Source organism: Podarcis tiliguerta (assembly GCF_965153285.1).
Source record: "Podarcis tiliguerta genome assembly, chromosome: 7".
In the NCBI taxonomy this organism is placed as follows: domain Eukaryota; kingdom Metazoa; phylum Chordata; class Lepidosauria; order Squamata; family Lacertidae; genus Podarcis; species Podarcis tiliguerta.
The window spans coordinates 26,115,326-26,134,736 of record NC_139540.1 but is presented as its reverse complement, the minus strand read 5'-3'; the positions used below and the strand labels follow the sequence as shown (position 1 = coordinate 26,134,736).

Sequence of the window (19,411 nt, the reverse complement as noted above, 5' to 3'; positions counted from 1 at the left end):
CTTAATATCAGGAACAATTCATAAATTGGAGAAAACCTGTCAAGCTGCTTGTAAAGTTCGGCAAGTACAAAAAAGCATTTTGGGATTCTGCAGATCATCAGGGAGATTGGATGCAACAGAAATAAACAGTGCTGCAAGCATAGAAAGAGAAAAGGCACTTTTGACATCTGAAACAAGATACAAAGTACACTAGAAAAATGAAACCCATGTCCAGTCATTATACTTGCCTCCATCTCTTCAAGATGCATGATAGCAACTCAAGGCATAGAAACTAGCCCTGCTCCAGCCTTATGTTATTATTTATGTTTTAATTAAATTAATTATAAATCAACTTTCAGGGCACCACTACACTCTCAATGTAGTTTACAACATTTAAGAAGGCCGTAATAATAGTAATTTAAAATAATGCTAATATTACCACAACATCACATTTTTACCCTCCCCAAAACACCCTGAGCAAGGAACTAATCACATCAATTAATAGACAAGCAGACTGACAAAAAAAGTTTTAAGATTTTTCTCTGCATTTACAATCACTGGATAATTTCAATGTTTTCCCCAGTTTCTAATTTTTGCAAACTTTCCCATTCAGTTCTCCATGCTTCCTCAGCAAGTAGCAGTTGTCTTGAAAATTCATTAGTATTTTAGTGTGAAATCTGTCCCTATATATACTTTTCTGCAGTTTTGACTACTATATACATTTTTTCAGAACACTTTCCTGCAATATAATGCATTTTTGTATGCAATTTTCACCAAAGTATGCATTTCATGCACCCCCCCAACATATTCACTTTTATACAGATTGGCTGCAGAACTGCACTGCAAAATTCAGAGAAATGCAAATTTTGAAGGGCAATTATGTTTTGAAAGGAGGATGCTAGTTCCTCTAAGTAATATCTGTGCAAGTGAATCAGCTGTGTAGATTCAAAAAAGTCAAGTAATCTGTTGCCAAGATAGCTCCATGTGTATGTAAGAGTTTTATAGTGTTAATTTTCAAATTATGTCTCTCTCTGACTCACCTGTCCATCATACCATATAGAATACAAAAAAGAGGCAGGATTGTAGCTCAGCACATGCTATGCATACATAAATCCAAAGCCCATTTCATGATATCTCCACATTAGGGCTGTTTGCAAACCTGGAGATCTGTTGCTGCCAGTCAGTGTAGATAAGATTGAGCTAAATTGACCAAAGGTAACGGGTGGCGCTATGGGTTAAACCACAGAGCCTAGGGCTTGCCGATCAGAAGGTCGGTGGTTCGAATCCCCGTGACAGGGTGAGCCCCCTTTGCTCGGTCCCTGCTCCTGCCAACCTATCAGTTTGAAAGCACCTCAAAGTGCAAGTAGATAAATAGGTACCGCTCCGGCGGGAAGGTAAACAGCGTTTCTGTGCACAGGTTCGCCAGAAGCAGCTTAGTCATGCTGGCCACATGACCCAGAAGCTGTACGCCGGCTCCCTCAGCCAGTAAAGGGAGATGAGCGCCGCAACCCCAGAGTCGGTCACGACTGGACCTAATGGTCAGGGGTCCCTTTACCTTTACCTTTAAGACTTGGTATGAGGTAGGTTCTTATGTTTCTAGCTTCCTAAGAAACCTTCAATAGTAACTCAGCCTATTGTGTTTACTATACCACAAGATATATAAAAAGGAATTCCTTTTTAAGAGGATGAAGATCAAACGTTATTCATAATGTTAAACATCCTCCTACAAAGTGGCTGAATAAAGTGATAGATTATTTACATGATTGCCCATCATTTCCCATCAAGTGAGTCCTAAGTGTGAGCTTTTCTAAGTGGTGTTTTTCAGGACTGAAACAATTTTACTCTCCTACCTTCCATGCAAATTTTTAAGCACTTATTTTATTTGACACAACAATGGACCAAGCCAATTTTAAATGCCTGAAATAGCTTTACCTAACATATATGCATATGTGAGTAGTGCATAGAAATGTCAAGTATCTAGTATAATACACATAAATGTTTATTGGATTTTCTTGTTATTTTGAAACAAGCATGCGAGGAGTATTTCAATTATTGTGTTTTCAGAGTTATTTTTTTTGAGGGGGGAGTTTGTTTCAAAATGTAATGTGTTTGCTGTTTTTAACAATATTTGGGCCTACATTATTTATTTTGAGATTCATATAAAGACAATTTGTTTTGAATCAGACTACTGGCCTACCTAGTCTAATTGCCAACTCTAGCAGAGGTTCTCCAAAGTGTCAGACAGAGAAATCTCATACTCCTCCTACTCTAAATTACTTTTAATGGACAACACTAGGGACTCAACACAGTACAGTGGTACTTTGTTTCTCGAACAGCTTAGTTGTCGAACAAATTGGCTCCTGAAGTCTGCAAACCTGGAAGTAAGTGTTCTGGTTTGCAAACATTTTTCGGAAGCTGAACGTCCGATGTGGCTTCTGCTTGAGTACAGGAGTACTTCTCCTGAGGCCAATTGGAAGCCGCACCTTGGTTTTTGAACAGTTTTGGGAGTCGAATGGACTCCTGGAATGGGTTAGGTTTGAGAATACCACTGTATTCTCTTCATGCAGCTGCTATGGCCCCTCATCTCTGTGCAGTTTTATATTAGGAAGGTCATAACTGATAAAAGTGCTCTGCACACGAGAATACCATGAGTATCATCTATCTGCTTCGTACAAGTTATTGAAACTGAAAACTTGAGCAAAAGGAATCAAGTTGCATCAGTGGAAGACTGTTCCACCCAGAGCACAGGTTTGTACATGTGTGCACAGAATTCTGTGAGCAGTATTTTTCTTTTCTTTTTTCCCATTCATGGTCCTCTGGATTAGAATCATCACAGTGACTGAAAATGGGCTGATTATAACTATAGTCAAAACTAATCTTCAGAATGGGTACTAATATAAATCATAAAGGGGGGAAAGACGCAACAGCGTAACAGATGGTCCTCCCCTCCCCCACGCAAAGCTACTGGAGATGACAAGCTGGTAATTTTTAAGGGTGGATTAGCTCATTAAAAATGACAAAGGGGGATCTCTGACATCTGAAACACAGAGAGCACACAAAAGCAATATTTATATTTTGTGATGGCCTTAATTAAAGTTTTTTTTAAAAAAAATGACTATGGCCATGATCCCTCAGTTCCTCTGTTGGCTGGAGAAGTACCTACTGCAACAGTGTACCAGTTACACTTGAGGCCATTTTCAGTTGTTGGCCGCCTTCCTCTCGACCACAACCACACTGACTTTGCATTACTCCTCTAATGTTAAACTGCACAATTGAAAAGGTAATACAGAATGAATATATTCATTGCTTTTCTAGGGAGAGACTTGGTACCAGGATTTAAACAAAAACCACAGAAGAATGGCACACGCTTGGCAAAGGTTTTACCATTCTGCAAGTCGAAACAGAAATGTTTAAGTAAGACCAGAGTGGCATCCAAAGTTGTCATATTGACTACCAGTTTCCACTCTCGGTTTTTTTTAGTACTTTTCTGTTCCATATACAGTCAAACCTTGGTTTCTGAACAGCTTAGTTGCTGAACAAATTGACTCCCGAATGCCGCAAATCCGGAAGTAAGTGTTCCAGTTTGCAAACGTTTTTCAGAAGCCAAACATCCGATGTGGCTTCCGCTTGAGTGCAGGAAGTTACTGCAGCCAATATGAAGCCGCGCCTTGGTTTTCAAATGGTTTCAGGAGTTGAATAGACTCCTGGAATGGATTAAGTTTGAGAACCAAGGTACCACTGTACAGGTTTATATGCCTAATTCAAGTAAGCAGATGGAGCTGAAGTTGCATTTCAGTACAACTTCCCCTTCCATTGGTGATTTTAAAGAAAGGGAGCAACAAAAATAGAAGGACTGAGAGAAAGCAGGATTGGGCAGAGACACATTCTAAGGAGCACTGTATTATAAAAATATATATGAACTCTTTTAAGTTTGGAGGAGACTCTTGAGAGTCTCATGGACTGCAAGAAGATCAAACCTATCCATTCTTAAGGAAATCAGCCCTGAGTGCTCACTCGAAGGACAGATCCTGAAGCTGAGGCTCCAATACTTTGGCCACCTCATGAGAAAAGAAGACTCCCTGGAAAAGACCCTGATGTTGGGAAAGATGGAGGGCACAAGGAGAAGGGGATGACAGAGGACGAGATGGTTGGACAGTGTTCTCGAAGCTACCAGCATGAGTTTGACCAAACTGTGGGAGGCAGTGGAAGACAGGAGTGCCTGGTGTGCTCTGGTCCATGGGGTCATGAAGAGTCGGACATGACTAAACAACAACAACAAGTTTCCATTTAATGCAGATACAGTACCTAAAGGGACGGGATCTGGATTCACTGGACTCTGCTGCCTGGAGTGATTGCTACCACTGCCTTTTTTTAAATCCTCTGCATCGCTGTACCGCCGTATCCAGTAATTAAGTTCCTCCCGGTCAGCTTCCTGACATCGCCGTAGCACAGTGAGAGATCGCCTTGTTTTTTCCACCATGTCCATGATGCAGTTTAAAAGCTGGAAGTTGGAAAGGAAAAGGTGTCAGAAAGGGCTTCACACCACACACATTCCATGAGTGGGGATTTGAACTTGGGAGTTGGACTTGACACAACACCATACCTGTTTTTACTGTCTAATCATATTTTATGTTTATTCAGTCACAGTGCTGAGAACTCATTCCTTGTTCAAATAACTAGCAGGTTTTGAAGGAACAGTTCTGGAGGGCACCCAATATACAATTCCTTGGGGGACATACAAATATCCTGCTCTAATTTCATGTTGCACTGCTGGCATGGGAGCTGCCATGGTGGAACTTCTTCCCATGCCACTGTGTGATGAAAGAAGCCCAGAGCCATCTGGGAGCCATCCATTCTGCGAATCTTTTGCATGCTGCAATTGCCCTAGTTTTCACTGTTGATGCTGGTCCAGGGAGCAGCCTCACAATGGGCTCCACTAAAGGAGCCGAGTACTTCTTATGTTACGCCAGCAGTGTGGGAAGAAGCAATGTAAACATGGGAACAAGGCCATAACAGAGACAACTTCCATATTATTCTTAAGTTAAGCAGAAATGCCTAGGTAAGTAGTATAGCGAACTTAAAAACCAATACAACAACAATAATTTACACAATACGTTCCCCGTTTGTGGAACGTTCTCCCCAGGGAAAACATTCATCTTCATCTTTTAGGTGCCAAGCAAAAACATTCCTCTCCTCCCAGGCCTTGACCAAGCTTACTTAGTGAATTAAAATCTGAGAAGATCTTTCAATTGGCCCTTTCCAAGTCATAAACTTTGTCTATGTGCTCATTACTGCATGTATGTGACAAACTGAACTGCCTAACCTTTGGTTACCTACAGGAGGAAATAGATGGCATACAAAAGAAATCCTCCAAGCCACAAGCGTATATGGATCAAGGTACAAGTTTCTCTTGTGCTGTTTGGGGAGCCCTGAATAATTTAAATAGTACTCATTTCATAATGCTTATTACTTTGAGACTGCAATCTACTTATACATCTATTGAGACACAAAAATGCACAGGTATTTCTTACATGGTCGAGGTGTTTCCATTCTTCTGCCCATTCTCTGTCTGTTAGCCTATGATCAATCATTTCTTCTTGACGTGTGCCATGCAACCCTGCCAAAAACAAGCAACCCCCCCATGAAATATTAATAACATGCAAGAGTCAACTAACAATAATTTAATTTTCCACGTATACCCATAAATTATAGGCATTCACAACAATGCCTGGTTATGAGGCACAACTATTACGCAACACACCGATCAGATACACTAGCATCAAGCAAATGAAAGAGGCACAGAATAAGATCACAGGGCCTGAATTATAATAAGACCTTCTAGGTCCCCAACAGCAGTTCTGGAGAAGTAGATAGTCAATGAAAAAAAACACACAAAAAAATACAGACTTGCCCCATCGATCCTCAGTATTATGAGATCAATAAGGAGGAGAGAACATTGCTAGACAGTGATAAGTGGAACACAAGCAGGCATATCACATTCCGGTCCAATCAATAAACAGAAATAGGGATGGGGGCAAAGAGAATTTATTCATTTATTTAAAACACAGTCAGACTGCTCCCTCATGCTCAAAGCAGTTGACATCATATAATAAAAGGCATCCAATGAAAGGAAACTATCTCTCCCCTCCCAAATTGGGTGAAACATACAAAGCCCTCTGTGATACATCCACAGAATCAACTGTGCAAAAACAGCAGATAAAGGCAAGGATCTCCTCGCGTAACAGGCCAAGCATTCCAAAGTTTAGGGGCCATGGTGCTAAAGACCCTGCTGATGGCTGTCATCAATCTAATCTACTGCAGTGACAACCCACAGAGAAGGGCTTGATTGTCCAATTACGACTGGCACACTGGCTAATATAGGGAGGGGCAGTCTCTCAGATTGGTGGGTCCCTTGCTATGCTATGCAACTGAACTTTCAATAGTTTATGGAAGTCAATACAGTCTTAGGGCACAAACTCCTGGGAATTCCATTGCAAATTGATGTGGAATTAAATGGAAGACACAAAAAAAACACATATTGTTTTGTCTAACTTCCTTTTATTTCAGCGGGCCCTGAAAGATGCATCTACTGGGGGGACGGGACCCATAAGAATAAAATTAACATTTCTATGACTTTCAGAACCCGCATTTTCTTTTAATCAAACCTATTTTTATTTATTAAACATTTGTGATTTCTGGACATCCCAGAAACAGGAATGCAGAAAAGGCAGAGCAGGTCTAAACTGCAACATTCCTACTTTCTAACTCTGCAGGGGCAGAGAATAGGGCAATTTACCGGAGGGATTCTCTCCCCTACCCATCTTCAGACATGCGCTGCGATCAAGTCAAGGACAGTATTATACATTTCTCTACTCATAAAAGAGCAACTGAAGTTTGATGCCTATGTAGAGCAAACCAAGAGGATGAGCTTTGCTTACCCATAGGTCTGTTTCTGTCCCTGAGGTCCCTGTGGTTGGGGTGTCTGTATGAGTCCCTGTAGTGGTGGGCGATGGCCATATCATCCAAACGGTAATGCTGAGGTGGAGGCGGAGTGGGGTGAGGCAGACCATTGGGCTGGTAAGACAAACCATTATTTGGACTGTACCGCTGGCCTGGGCTAATAGTGCAGGGCCGCTTGCTTGGATGCTCTGAGTGCAAAGGCTCTCTGTCAAAGCCATTTTCTTTGGTTCTAAAGAAGAAAAAGGGCAACACGTTTTGTGAAAGAGTTACAGTCATACCTCGGGTTACAGACGCTTCAGGTTGCGTTTTTTTGGGTTACGGACCTGCTGAAACCCGGAAGTACCGGAACGGGTTACTTCCGGGTTTCGGCGGTTGCGCATGCGCAGAAGAGCTAAATCGCGCTTTGCTCATGCAATCCTTCACGGATCACGTTCGCAACCCGAGTGTCCACTGTATTTCCTCCCTACAGGGAAGGTGAGTGTAACTTTCATAGCACATACAGTAGATGAAATACATTTATTCATTATGGACATTTATTTCAGACTCCACTAAAACGCAGGATTTATTCCAGTTTGTACCCTGCTTTGCTTTAAAGCTGAGCAATAGCCACATTCATAAATTGGTAGAAATCCTTTCTTCATGTCAGCATCTTACAATTTACTAGAGTCACTTTTTTCTTCTATTGCCCAATGCATGGGCGCATAGCCAAGAATATTTGGCTCATTTGTGACTTTGCTTCTTGATAACTTTGTCATGATCTCCTATCAGAGAACGATCATTGCTACTACTTTTTTTTTTTTGACAGTCTTTCTTGGAATTGTAGATAAAAATCTCTTTCAGACTTAGAGAGTTATTGACAAGGGTTTAAATCCTCCAAAACCTGTGCCATCAGGAAGAGTACTATCAAGTGCCATAACATTAAAAGTGTTGGTATTTTTAAAAACATTCGTAAGAGTGAAAGATCAGTTCTTTACACGTAAACATATACCACACCTTAAATGAAAACTGAGAATTCTGTGAATTTTTTCCCAGAGAGAAATATAATACAAATAGAAACACTTTATTTGAATTGCATACTACTGATAAAATGCAGCAATATCTTGTACAGAATTATGAAAGCTCTCAAATAAACAGCAAGCAGACATTTCTAGAGCAAAAAAAATTATAATAGCCTAATAATAATAATAATAATAATAATAATTTTGCATGGGAAATATCATTAGTTCTCTACCAACTGTAACACATTCCCACATTTGCATTTCAGAGATTTTGCAGATGCATTTTGGAAGCCGCATATATAATGGTTGTTCTTAAACTGTTTGTATAGTAGCAACTACAGCACAGGTGCTGGGGGGGGGGGGGAGGGAAACCCACTGCTGTTGATATGACTACAACTTTTCCTACATGGGTCATGATAGGCGGAAAAAGTAAAAGCACAGGATTGAAAGGAAACCATGTCATCAAATGTTTATACAACAGTACTTTTAAAATGGTCATGCTGCTTTCTGAAATTGGATCCTTTCAAACAAAACGATTGCTGCCATCCTACTGCACATACTGCTATGCTACTTGGAGAACTTTCTGTGCTTTTCCCTCTTCTCATTGTATTAAGTTGCTATTACCCAGGGAGTGGTGGACAATTCTACCTTTGATATGCCTGTCGACACTAGCAGAAATGAAAGCTTTACCTTTGAAAGAAAAGAAATCCCCCACATGCTTTTGTGATAAGAGGATATCATGTAGTTAAGATTGTGCATTTGATTGGCCCAACTTAGACTGATGGAACTAGATTGCAATGGACTGAAAAATCTGCATTGCAGATAACAAACTGTTTACAAAACGTAAGGATAATAAGCATTTTTTAAAAATGCTTTATTTATTGTTCTGGCTTACAAGTGGCAGAAGGTACCCAAATCTTAACTTTCATCTCTGCAGATTTTTGTGGAACCTGGAAGCTTTCCCATTTCTGTACAAACCTATAAATAAACTATACAAACCAATAAAAGCAACACTTCAATTAACATACATTGGATGTATCTGATTTTGTTATACTCAGAGCAAACCCGCAGAAATAATACCACTGACCTGGGTTTCCAGGTGGGCAGCCTTTACCACGTGGCACAGCCACGGCATGGCTCTGGAACCGCATGGCTGGGGCAGTGGGGGAAGAGATGCTTGGTGTCTCCCCTTCCCAGCCATGCTGGGATGCCAGTTGGATCCTGTCCCATGGACCTATCAGGCCACAGGGGGGATAAGATGAAGATACTCCCACTGTATTTCAGGGGGTAGCCTGCTGTGAGTCATCCTCTTGGATGATCACTGCAGGATTCACCAAACATCCATCCAGGAGGTGAATGGGCAGGATGAACGGGACCTTCCTATGGTTTGTTGGCCACCATATTTAGGCCCAGGGAGGAATTTGCCTACCTCATAGCAACGGTCACAACTCTGGCAGATAAGACATTGGGTTGGATCCTTAATTGAGCAGGTACCCCATTAAAGGCGTCTAGGAGGGGTGACTCTGTCCGGGAGCCCATCGGGGGCCAATGGGCCAAAACACATCTCCCAATGCCAACCCTGGGCAGGGTTATGGCACCCGGTGCATGTCAGGGGCACCTCCCCACTTCAGGGCTTACCTCAATTGGTTTATCAATCAGCAGGTAGGCTGCTTGATATTAGAATCATACCTAATGCCTTGGCCAAACCAACTGGAATCTGTAATCAATAGAGTTGTGGCCTATTTCAACCCAAATACCAATCTCCTGTGTTTAGTTATACGGTCTGGCCTACAGAGCACCGTGAACATCCTGTACCCACACCAGCAAATGGAGTTATGCAAGTCATGACTAACTTGTCAGTTGATTTCTGTAGGTTTTCCCTGACTATGTCTTAGACAGGGAATGCAACTTCTATCCTTTGGAACCAACTTGGCCAAACCATTAAAAATATTGTAATGTGGAAATGATTTATATGTGACCACTACTGAGACAATATTCTTAACACCTTGTCACGCACGACTTTTGAAAGGAGACCTATAATTAACAGGGATGCTGTGAAAGCTGTTATTTTTCATGCTTGAAGTGAAAATTGCATATTCACACGTGAATAAAAGTCTCAGGCAGGCTGCAGGGTTTGTGAATTAAACACAAATGTGCAGGATGTTCTGCTGTTAATCTAACTGGGTCTGTTGTGCCTTTGCATGGGAAACAACGCACCAGTTAAGCTAGGCTGTGACTTCCATCGCTCTCTTTGATGACCATCAAAAAGTGACTACTGTTCTATTTTTATCTTGTAAGTAATTACAATCACCATAGTTAAGTTCAGTCTGCTAATAAGAAGGAAATTCATGCTGCCCATGCTCAGAGAAGCAAATAATAGTTGTCATGTGCCTGGGACCTAAAACTTGACTGGCAGTCAATCATCTGTCCTCTGTTCTGCTTAACTGGAGGCGTCAGGGATTGAACCTAGACCTTCTGCGTGCAAAACAGGTGTCCTATCACAAAGCACCCACAAGTTGCAGGGCACATTTCTGATTGGCTGAAGCAGAATGCAAGACCAAAGAACATCTCCATTACAGGAACATGAAAAATATGGTGGAGAGGATAGGGATAGCAGCCACTAATCCACACTTGATTTAGGTCTGTAGGAAATGGATGAAATACCCCTCACAAACAATTAGCTTCCAAATTCAAGTGTAGTGGGTGTTCAATAGACAGGAGGATGTATGGAGAATATATTTGAACTGCTGTCCATAATTGCCAAGGTGACTGCTGTCCACCTATGGAGCTGGGTAAGGATTATTTAATTTCTCACTAGAAACTGAGCCTGAGTAATGCTACCTTATTCTTGTTGGCAAAATGCAAATAGAACAATAGCTTATTTTACAAGGTAATCAAATGGCGAATGAAGGTGCTTTTAAAATGTGCAACGGTGTGCAATTAACGACACAGGAATATCTTAACATTATGGAAATTGCACATCCACTTTTGTGGATAAGTGTTCTGAGCACACAATGTTCTGGAAGAAAGACAAATGTATGTTGACAATAAGGCAAGTGGGAAAAAAGAATTTGAGAACTGCTGAAAACAACACAACAATAATTGTTCTTATTGCCAAGACCAAAAAAAGGTCAGAAGCAGGAAATTAGTCAGTGAGGCAGTTGGAGCGTTACAGGATAAAAGAGTTTCTGCCAAAGGTGTACAGGGAAATTGCAGAGAGGCTGAAAGGATTTTGTGCTTGTCTTTGCTGCAAAAGATGTAGGTAACCTATGCACAGGCTGACTTTTTTGAGGAGATAGTCTGAAGGACTGAGACAAATAGACATGATCTTCTAAGGCTTACTGGCAACTAAAAAGAACAAATTGCCAGGGCCAGATGGCATCCACCCAAGAGAACAAATCAAATATGAAACTGCTGCTCTTCTAACAAAAATATGTAACTTGCCTCTAAAATTGGCCTCCATACTAGCAATGTAAATAGGTGTTACATTGGAAAGTAGCCAATGTAACACCTGTTTTTTAAAGGAATCTGGGAAATTACAGGCCAGTTAGCTTAATGTTAACATCTTTATGGGTAGATTAGAGAAGCACATTATTAAAGATAAATATTATCAACACATTATTAAAGATTCTGTCATATCAAGCATGTAGGAGAACATGTCTAAAGAAGATCCAGCATGCCTTCTGCAAAGGGAAGTCCTGCTTCTCTAAATCTTAGAGCTCTCTGGGAGTGTCAACAGCATGTCGGTCTCACAGACACTTTAGTCTTGGATTTCAGAAAGATTCTTTGTCTCGTTCAACTTAGCAGGACTGGTTATTGCAAACAGTAATAGGAATAAATGAACAATTCTCAAAGTGGAGGGAAGAAAGAAGCTGTACTGGAACCTGTAGTTTTAAAGTTGTTTAAAAATGATATGGAATTAGGAGTGAACAATGAGGTGGCCAGGTTTGTTGATGGCACCAAATTGATGACACCCAAGCAGATTGTGAAGAACTTAAAAAGAAACACACCACACTGAGTGGATGGCCAATTTATTTATACCCCCCAGAACAGGGCTGGGTGGAGTAGCATTCCAGTCCTTCAACTAATTTTTGGACTAATTTTGTGCCCAATTGAAATGGAAGATCTTGGGGGAAAGCAAAACCAACTGGAAACTGAAGAAAGGAAACTGGATAAACACTGTTGCTAACCCCTGCCATCTTTTTCACATTGCTGCTGCAAACCCAGCAGGGCTTTGTTTTTGGTTATTTCTCTGCCTTCAGATCTCCCTGGGTTAGGCATAAATATATCCATGGCACAATGCTATGCATGTCTCCTGAGAAGCAAGTCGCATTAAGTTCAATTGAACTTACTGACAATTATGTAGGTACAAGATTCCAGCCTCAGGTTACAAAATTCAGCAAATGAATCCCAAATAGCCATAAAGTTGCCTCATTGTTGACATCTTTCCTTTGTTCTTATAAAGCAAGGCGATTTAGCCAATTGCAGGCACATTGTTGCTATTCATTATACTATATCTAGAAAGTTAGGTAATTAATATATACCAGTTAGGAGCTACAGTTATATATGTAGCAATTTCACTATATTCTTTACATATGTATTCTTTACAAATAAGTTCCTTGGCACAGGACAGATGAAAAAGTATTGGATCAAATGTGATGGAATAGTCATTATGCCACTTCCCAAAATAGGGTAGAAGTCTGGTCGGGGGAGGGGGTCATTTATAGAGTGAGCAGAGCATTTTTCATCTGGCATGCTATGCAGTTATAAAAAAGAAATATATGTACATATATGTGTGTGAGTGTGTTGTCTCCTCAGGTGTCACTTTCTTCTCTCATTCAATGACTGATGGCTCCCAGTATTATTACAGAAACAGATTGATCGTTTTAATGAGCTAGTTTAATAGACTCCAAATTCTCACTGTGGCTGCTCATCCGTATCAGACCATATGCACCAAGAAAACATTCAGTGAAACACAGAGCTCTGCTGGCAGGCTGCTCTTACAGTAGACCGGGGTATATATAATATTTAAGTTACTGAATTATAGTATATTATATTAATTGTATTATATGTTTTTCCTGGTTGTCCACAAACCTTTATGGTAAGAGTGGGTACATGCACAAGGCAGAAACAAGGAATACTGAACCTTTTTTCAGCTTTCATTGAACAGGCAGCCCTTCACACCAAGGAAGGGTGAAGGGTGGGATTTATTAGCTTTATTTTAACTAATTTCTACCCCACCTGCTCAGTTTTTAAAGTGTGGGGGGCATTTCTCACTAGGAACTTAAAATCAATAAAAATTATAATGTCTAAATGCAAATATTCCATCTAAATACAATATTGGATAGTAACAATTTCCAAATCCACCAAAGTCGCAAAAATTGGCAGAATTAAGCTTTATCCCTTCAAATCGTTTGTTCTCTTTAATTTATGAGTCGCTGTCCACATGCATCTCAAGGAAATCTACAAACGTATCATAAAAACAACTTGATGGCATTAAACGGCTTTTAGTAGATCAGCAATAGTCTCTGCACTTCAATAGGAGCAGCTTTCTGCAAGAATGTGTCGCTATCAAAAAGGTCCTGTTTCCTACACAATAGCAGGACTTACTGAAAGATCTTTATAGTTGTAAAGGCTCATCTGGGAGAAGTTTCTCTTCAAAATATCCTGGACCCAGAATGACTGGAACAACATGCAATTTAGCTTACACAGAGATGGTAGTCATTTGGCAACTTGAATACACTTCTCAGCTTTTCTGCCTAGCTGCAGTTAGGTTTTGCAGGTTTTGAAGCACTACAGAACCTGTAAAACCTGTTTGAGCTGAGACAGTAGGAGGAAGAGAAGGATATCAAGTATATACACTGCAGCGTCAGACTTATGCAGCCTGCCATCTTTAAAATACCTCTTCAGCTTGGTGAAAATCATAAACACAGGCTTGGATAGAGTGGTTTGTTTCTGTTAGGGGAAATTCTTCATGGCAGTACTATTTATAGCCTAGTAGAAAAGCACTGTGTGAGAAATTGAGAGTCATTCTGTCTCTGCAAACCCTTGTGCAATGCTATGCACGAGCTCTTTCCAAAATCTCTTTATGGCTCACTAAAGTTCATATTTGGCAGCCTGCAACTTCCTTATTCACCAGGTTTTTCATGCTGCAACAAAACTCTAATTAGGGATGGGGGAGAAATTTGGTTCGGTTGGCATTCACACCTCCCAAAACAAGATGTGAACCAAAATGCAGCTATTTAAAACGTGCACTTCTCTGAATTTTGTGATACAGTTCTCCAACCAAATAGTGTGTATACAAGTACAGTGGTGCCTCACAAGACAAAATTAATTCGTTCCGCGAGTCTCTTCGTCTAGCGGTTTTTTCGTCTTGCGAAGCAACCCTATTAGCGGCTTAGCGGATTAGCGGTTTAGCAGCTATTAGCGGCTATTAAAGGCTTAGCGGATTAGCTGCTAAAAGGCTATTAGCGGTTTAGCAGCTTAGAAAAAGGGGGTGGGGAGCGAAAAAAAATCTCAAGACTCGCAAGACATTTTCGTCTTGCGAAGCAAGCCCATAGGGAAATTCGTCCTGCGAAGCGCATCAAAAAACGGAAAACCCTTTTGTCTAGCGGGTTTTCTGTCTTGCGAGGCATTCGTCTTGCGGGGCACCACTGTACAAATATTAGGGGAAAATGAGACCTAATAGTGAAAAATATGCAAAATACATTATATTAGGGGGAAATGCTTTCAAAAATATGTATGGTAGGCAAAATTGCACATGAAAAGGTTTATGTTAGGGGGAAAGTGTACTAGAATTTTCATTAGGATATTTTATTTTATTTTATTGCAGATTGATGCAGAAACATGGATATCTCAAATGTAAGTCTGGAAAACTGTGAAACAGGTACCAAAACTGACAGATTTGCCTAACACTAAACCCCAAAGCACTATAGTGCTGCAATACAAGAAGTGTTCTGATAGCACTTGTGCAAGAGTTCACGAAATGATGATAATACATTTTATCTTTCCAATCTTTGGATCCAAGTCACTGTAGACTTCCAGTGCTGCCACCAATGGTAGATATTTAAAAAAACTTTCCAGTACCTGACATTCTCTTCTGGGTTTATTTTATGACACAGCCTCTAACAAGACTAGGACATCTCAAACAACAGGTAACCATTGTGAACAGATATTGGGGGTGGGGGTGGTTGGAATCCATAAGGGATGTTCTAACACCAACATGTATGTTTTTAGAAACTGTAGTGTGTCCAGACATAAGCACAAAGTTAGAAATCAAACTGAAATTTATGTTGCTTGACTAAAAAAGGATAAATACATTATGGAAAACACATAACAATGGGGAAAGTTGGGCAGTGACATAGAAACGCAGTGAACAATTTTGATGCCATAATTTAAATTTGCCGAAAGTAAGATTGATTGACTGATTGATCTAACTAACTAACTAACTAACTAACTAACTAATTAACTAGATTTATACACTCCTAGATTGTAATGAATTTTGAATTGTGGTGCTGGAGGAGACTCTTGAGAGTCTCATGGACTGCAAGAAGATAAACCTATCCATTCTTAAGGAAATCAGCCCTGAGTGCTACCTCGAAGGACAGATCGTGAAGCTGAGGCTCAAATACTTTGGCAACCTCACGAGAAGAGAAGACTCCCTGGAAAAGACCCTGATGTTGGGAAAGGCACAAGGAGAAGGGGACGACAGAGGACGAGATGGTTGGATAGTGTTCTCGAAGCTACCAGCATGAGTTTGACCAAACTGCCAGACAGAAGTGCCTGGCGTGCTCTGGTCCATGGGGTCACGAAGAATTGGACACGACTAAACGACTAAACAACAACAAAGACTGTAATGAAACCTCAAAGAAGTTAGCTAAGTTTTGCCCTGCAAGGATGGTTTCATATGGTTGACTAATTTGGATTCTCAAATTGCAAGAAAGTCTGAAATGTTCAGACTGCAACAGGATTATCTCCCATCCATAAGTCTGTGGCATTAATATTGTGACATCTTGGGCCATGTCATGACCTAATTGACTTTGTATCCAGTTGGGTGAGAATTCTCCCCGCTTCTTTTATTCAAGTATTCAAGTAATCTTGGTGTGCCGTGATATCCTGTTAACATCCGGAGTTGACTATACAGAAGACAATGGCAGTGTAATGTCTAATATTTAAATGGATCATCTATACTGAACTCAGCTTAAAGGGTGAGCATCAACAATTAAATTACTTATGATTGCTGTTGATTAAATAAAAGCAGTTTCCCTTCTAGCTATTCCAGGAGCCTGTGCCAAACATTGCTCAGATATCTGAACTTCATTTCCTTCTCTTTTGATTTATGCTTGTTCAGAAGGAGTCATAGGACAGTGCTTTTAAAAATCATGAGGAGTAAACTGTGGTCGCCAAAAATAAGCCGGAAAGTGGAAACTAACTACTAGTCGTAAGAACAAGGAAAATTGAAAGCATAAGGGAAAACATTGTGGCTTATCCTTAAAATCATCTAGAGCCAAGAAATCAAATGCAATCTTCTATAGATAAAAATAAAATAAAAATACGAGGGCCTGATCCAGTCCACTGAAGGCACAATAGTTTGCACAGAATTCTGGTAGGCTCTATTATTACTAGTATTATTATTTAATTAAATTTATATACCAGCCTTCATCCGAGGATCATAGGGTGGTTTACAATATAAAACCACAAAAATGCATGCTTTAGTTACCAACAAAACTATACCTCCCCACACTTTAAAAGGTCACAGATAGATTGTTTAATTAGTCAAAGGCCTGGAAGAAGAGGGATTGTTTTTCCTGGTGCCTAAAGATAAATAAAGAAGGCACCAGGTGAGCCTCCTTGGAGAGAGGATTCCACAAGTGGGGAGCCACAGCTTTCGTGTTGACACCTTCCAGACCCCTCATGGAGGAGGCACATGAAGAAGGACCTCGGATGATGATCACAGGGTCTGGGTCGACTCATTTGGGGAGAGGCAGTCCTTGAGTATTGTTTTCCCTTTACACGTTTACATGCAGGCAGTGCTGGGGCATGTTAGGGGGAACAACTACCACATCCCTATATAGCATTCCTTCAGCTCAGTGAAAATGATATGTGAGCCAGGGAACTGGAGTGGGATGTAGATGGCTGGAAACCAGCTCTTTAAACCAGAATATAAACCATCTCTCCCTCTCCTGGCCTATATTGAATGTTTTCTTAAGACAAAAGCATGAGACAGAGACAGTGACAGTCATATATGGAATCCAAATGATCTGCTAGCCACTTTAAATGTGCATGCAACAAACCAAACAATTTGTTGACTAGTACCCGTGAACAGAGCTCCATTATAATCCTAATTATTTAGGGGCAAATTGTGCCTTCAGGCTTATCATGAAAAAGCAGAGTTCTCCACTGATTACTGATAATGGAACATTCTGTTGCATTCAAGCATAACTTAGTTAATTTATTTTAACTTGATTTTTATCCTGCCCTCTTCCAACTATAAAAACCAACTACATTTCTATCAAAATAAAAAGCCCAGCATTCTGCAACGAACTCTGTCAATAAATTCACCCCGCCTCAGTGCAATGGGATGTCACCAGAGCACTCGCAGATGCGACTAAATACAGAACAGCAGATGCGATTGTATCAAATATGCTACAGGGCATTCAGTTGGACAAAAACTGCAGGTCCAAATGAGTTGTTTTGTGCTCTGTGGCTCAAACACTGGCTTCACCTTGTATGCAAGTTCTTGGGAAAGTTTCGTCTTTTTTGAAATGAGTATCTGGTTTGCAGCAGAAAGCAGTGTGATCAAAAGAGTGGCTACTAATACAGAGTGGAAGCATGGAATCTGGATGATGTCATCAGTCGCTACAGACCAGAAGACTCTGTAGACCAACAGAGGACCTGCCTCAGTGGGATGGCATTGATACCATCAGCCCTCCTGAGACCATCGGTAGTAATTTATTCTCCCACCCTGTGGTGCTAAGAGCCAGGAATCTGACCTACTCCCATTACAATATCTATCATCTTCATAACTGGCATGGTCAAACTTGCCAAACAGAAATGGCTTTGTTGTGCAGAATAGATTGCCATAGGAGCTAACAGTTGCAGACCCTTCCAGAAGAAGACAGGCTTTTGGGAAACGAATTCAGCTTCCCGCTCCCTACACTCAGGCAGGGAATGTGCTAATTTTGTGACTGTGTGAAAGATGGAACAGTTCAGACTGGGACTACAAAAGACCCATGGAGAGCTGAGTTGCTCTCTGGAAGGATCCTAATGAAGGAGCAGTATCTGCTGCAAATGTGTTACTGCTACAAATCTCTATTGTCTGCTCAGCTTATATACAAATATTACAAACACCATAAGCTTCCTATGAACTCCTTCCAAAGGAAACTGAACCCTACATGAATGAGTGCTATACCTCTGAAACTTCTCACTGCTTAGAAGTAGAGTGTACATGTGTAGCAACAAACAAACATAATCATTGCCATTAAAAAAGGTACCAGGTAGAGTTTCTGGTACTTTGGATTGAAAGGTCTCAGACATTACAGAAAAATGTTAGCCTGAGATCCCAGAAAGTCTCCACTGGCCCAATACCGTGACTCAGAACAAGAAAGCTTTTGTTGTTGTTTTTTGTCTCTCTTTTACAGATCATCTTTTACCCACAGAATCAGCTCAACTTCTTTGGTTCCCGAGAAGGACAAAATGGCGCTCTTCCCTTGCGCAGACAAGCTGACATGGCTAGCAGGGTGACACTGATCCTGTGACAACATTCTCCACTACACCTGAGGAGAGCAAACTACCTTAAGGGCCACAGCTATGTGACACGCAGCTCTGTCCCCCAACAGGCATTGCTCCCACTGTCTGAAACTTCATTCTGCCCAACCCAATAGAGTCAGCACTCATATATTCATACAACACTCAAAGGAATATCTTGACCCACTGAAAGTTATTTACGCCACTTAAACAAAGCAGGGACCTCTTTTCAGTGTGCTGGGATACTGGTCAAGGAACAATGATTACCCAACATTCTGATGCAACAGGCAAAGTGGACCTCGCAAAGCTCAGCATGCACCTTTTCAGTACAAAGAAGCCCTCCGAAACGTTTACCTGTCTGGAGTTCGCCTCTTCCCGTTTTCGTTCACATCGAGAAGCAGCTCTGAGGAGTCAACAGGTGAGGTGGTGCTGGCATCCAGAAGCAGCTGCTCATGCTGAGCGAGGTACTGGGCGGGGTTCTGCTTGGCCAACCTTGCACAGTGCAGGAGCTCCCGCTGTAGCAGGGGCAGATTGGCCTGAAAGATCAGAGGAGCAGCATCACAACATACACCCCCATTAGAAAGCACCCCCTTAGCCTCAAAAGCACAAAGGTACATTTACACACACACACACACTTCAGCTGTAATGTATGTGTGTGCATTTAATCTTTCATAACCATTATTCATCTTTTGCTTCAATCCTCAACATTTGTACCAGTATTTTTACCT

At 40.9% G+C, this 19,411-nt stretch overlaps 1 protein-coding gene across 8 annotated transcripts in view; it reads right to left on the bottom strand.

Annotated features, from left to right (window-relative positions):
* RUNX1T1 (RUNX1 partner transcriptional co-repressor 1) overlaps positions 1-19,411 on the bottom strand; it is a 148,115-nt gene that overhangs the window by 27,177 nt on the left and 101,527 nt on the right. For all 8 annotated transcript variants that reach the window (XM_083451126.1, XM_083451125.1, XM_083451131.1 and 5 more), the window contains 4 exons: positions 19,038-19,219; positions 6,918-7,168; positions 5,511-5,596; positions 4,285-4,480 (listed from right to left, as the gene is read on the bottom strand). In XM_083451126.1, the coding sequence (XP_083307252.1) occupies positions 4,285-4,480; positions 5,511-5,596; positions 6,918-7,168; positions 19,038-19,219 (715 nt within the window). The remainder of the gene's footprint in view (positions 1-4,284; positions 4,481-5,510; positions 5,597-6,917; positions 7,169-19,037; positions 19,220-19,411) is intronic.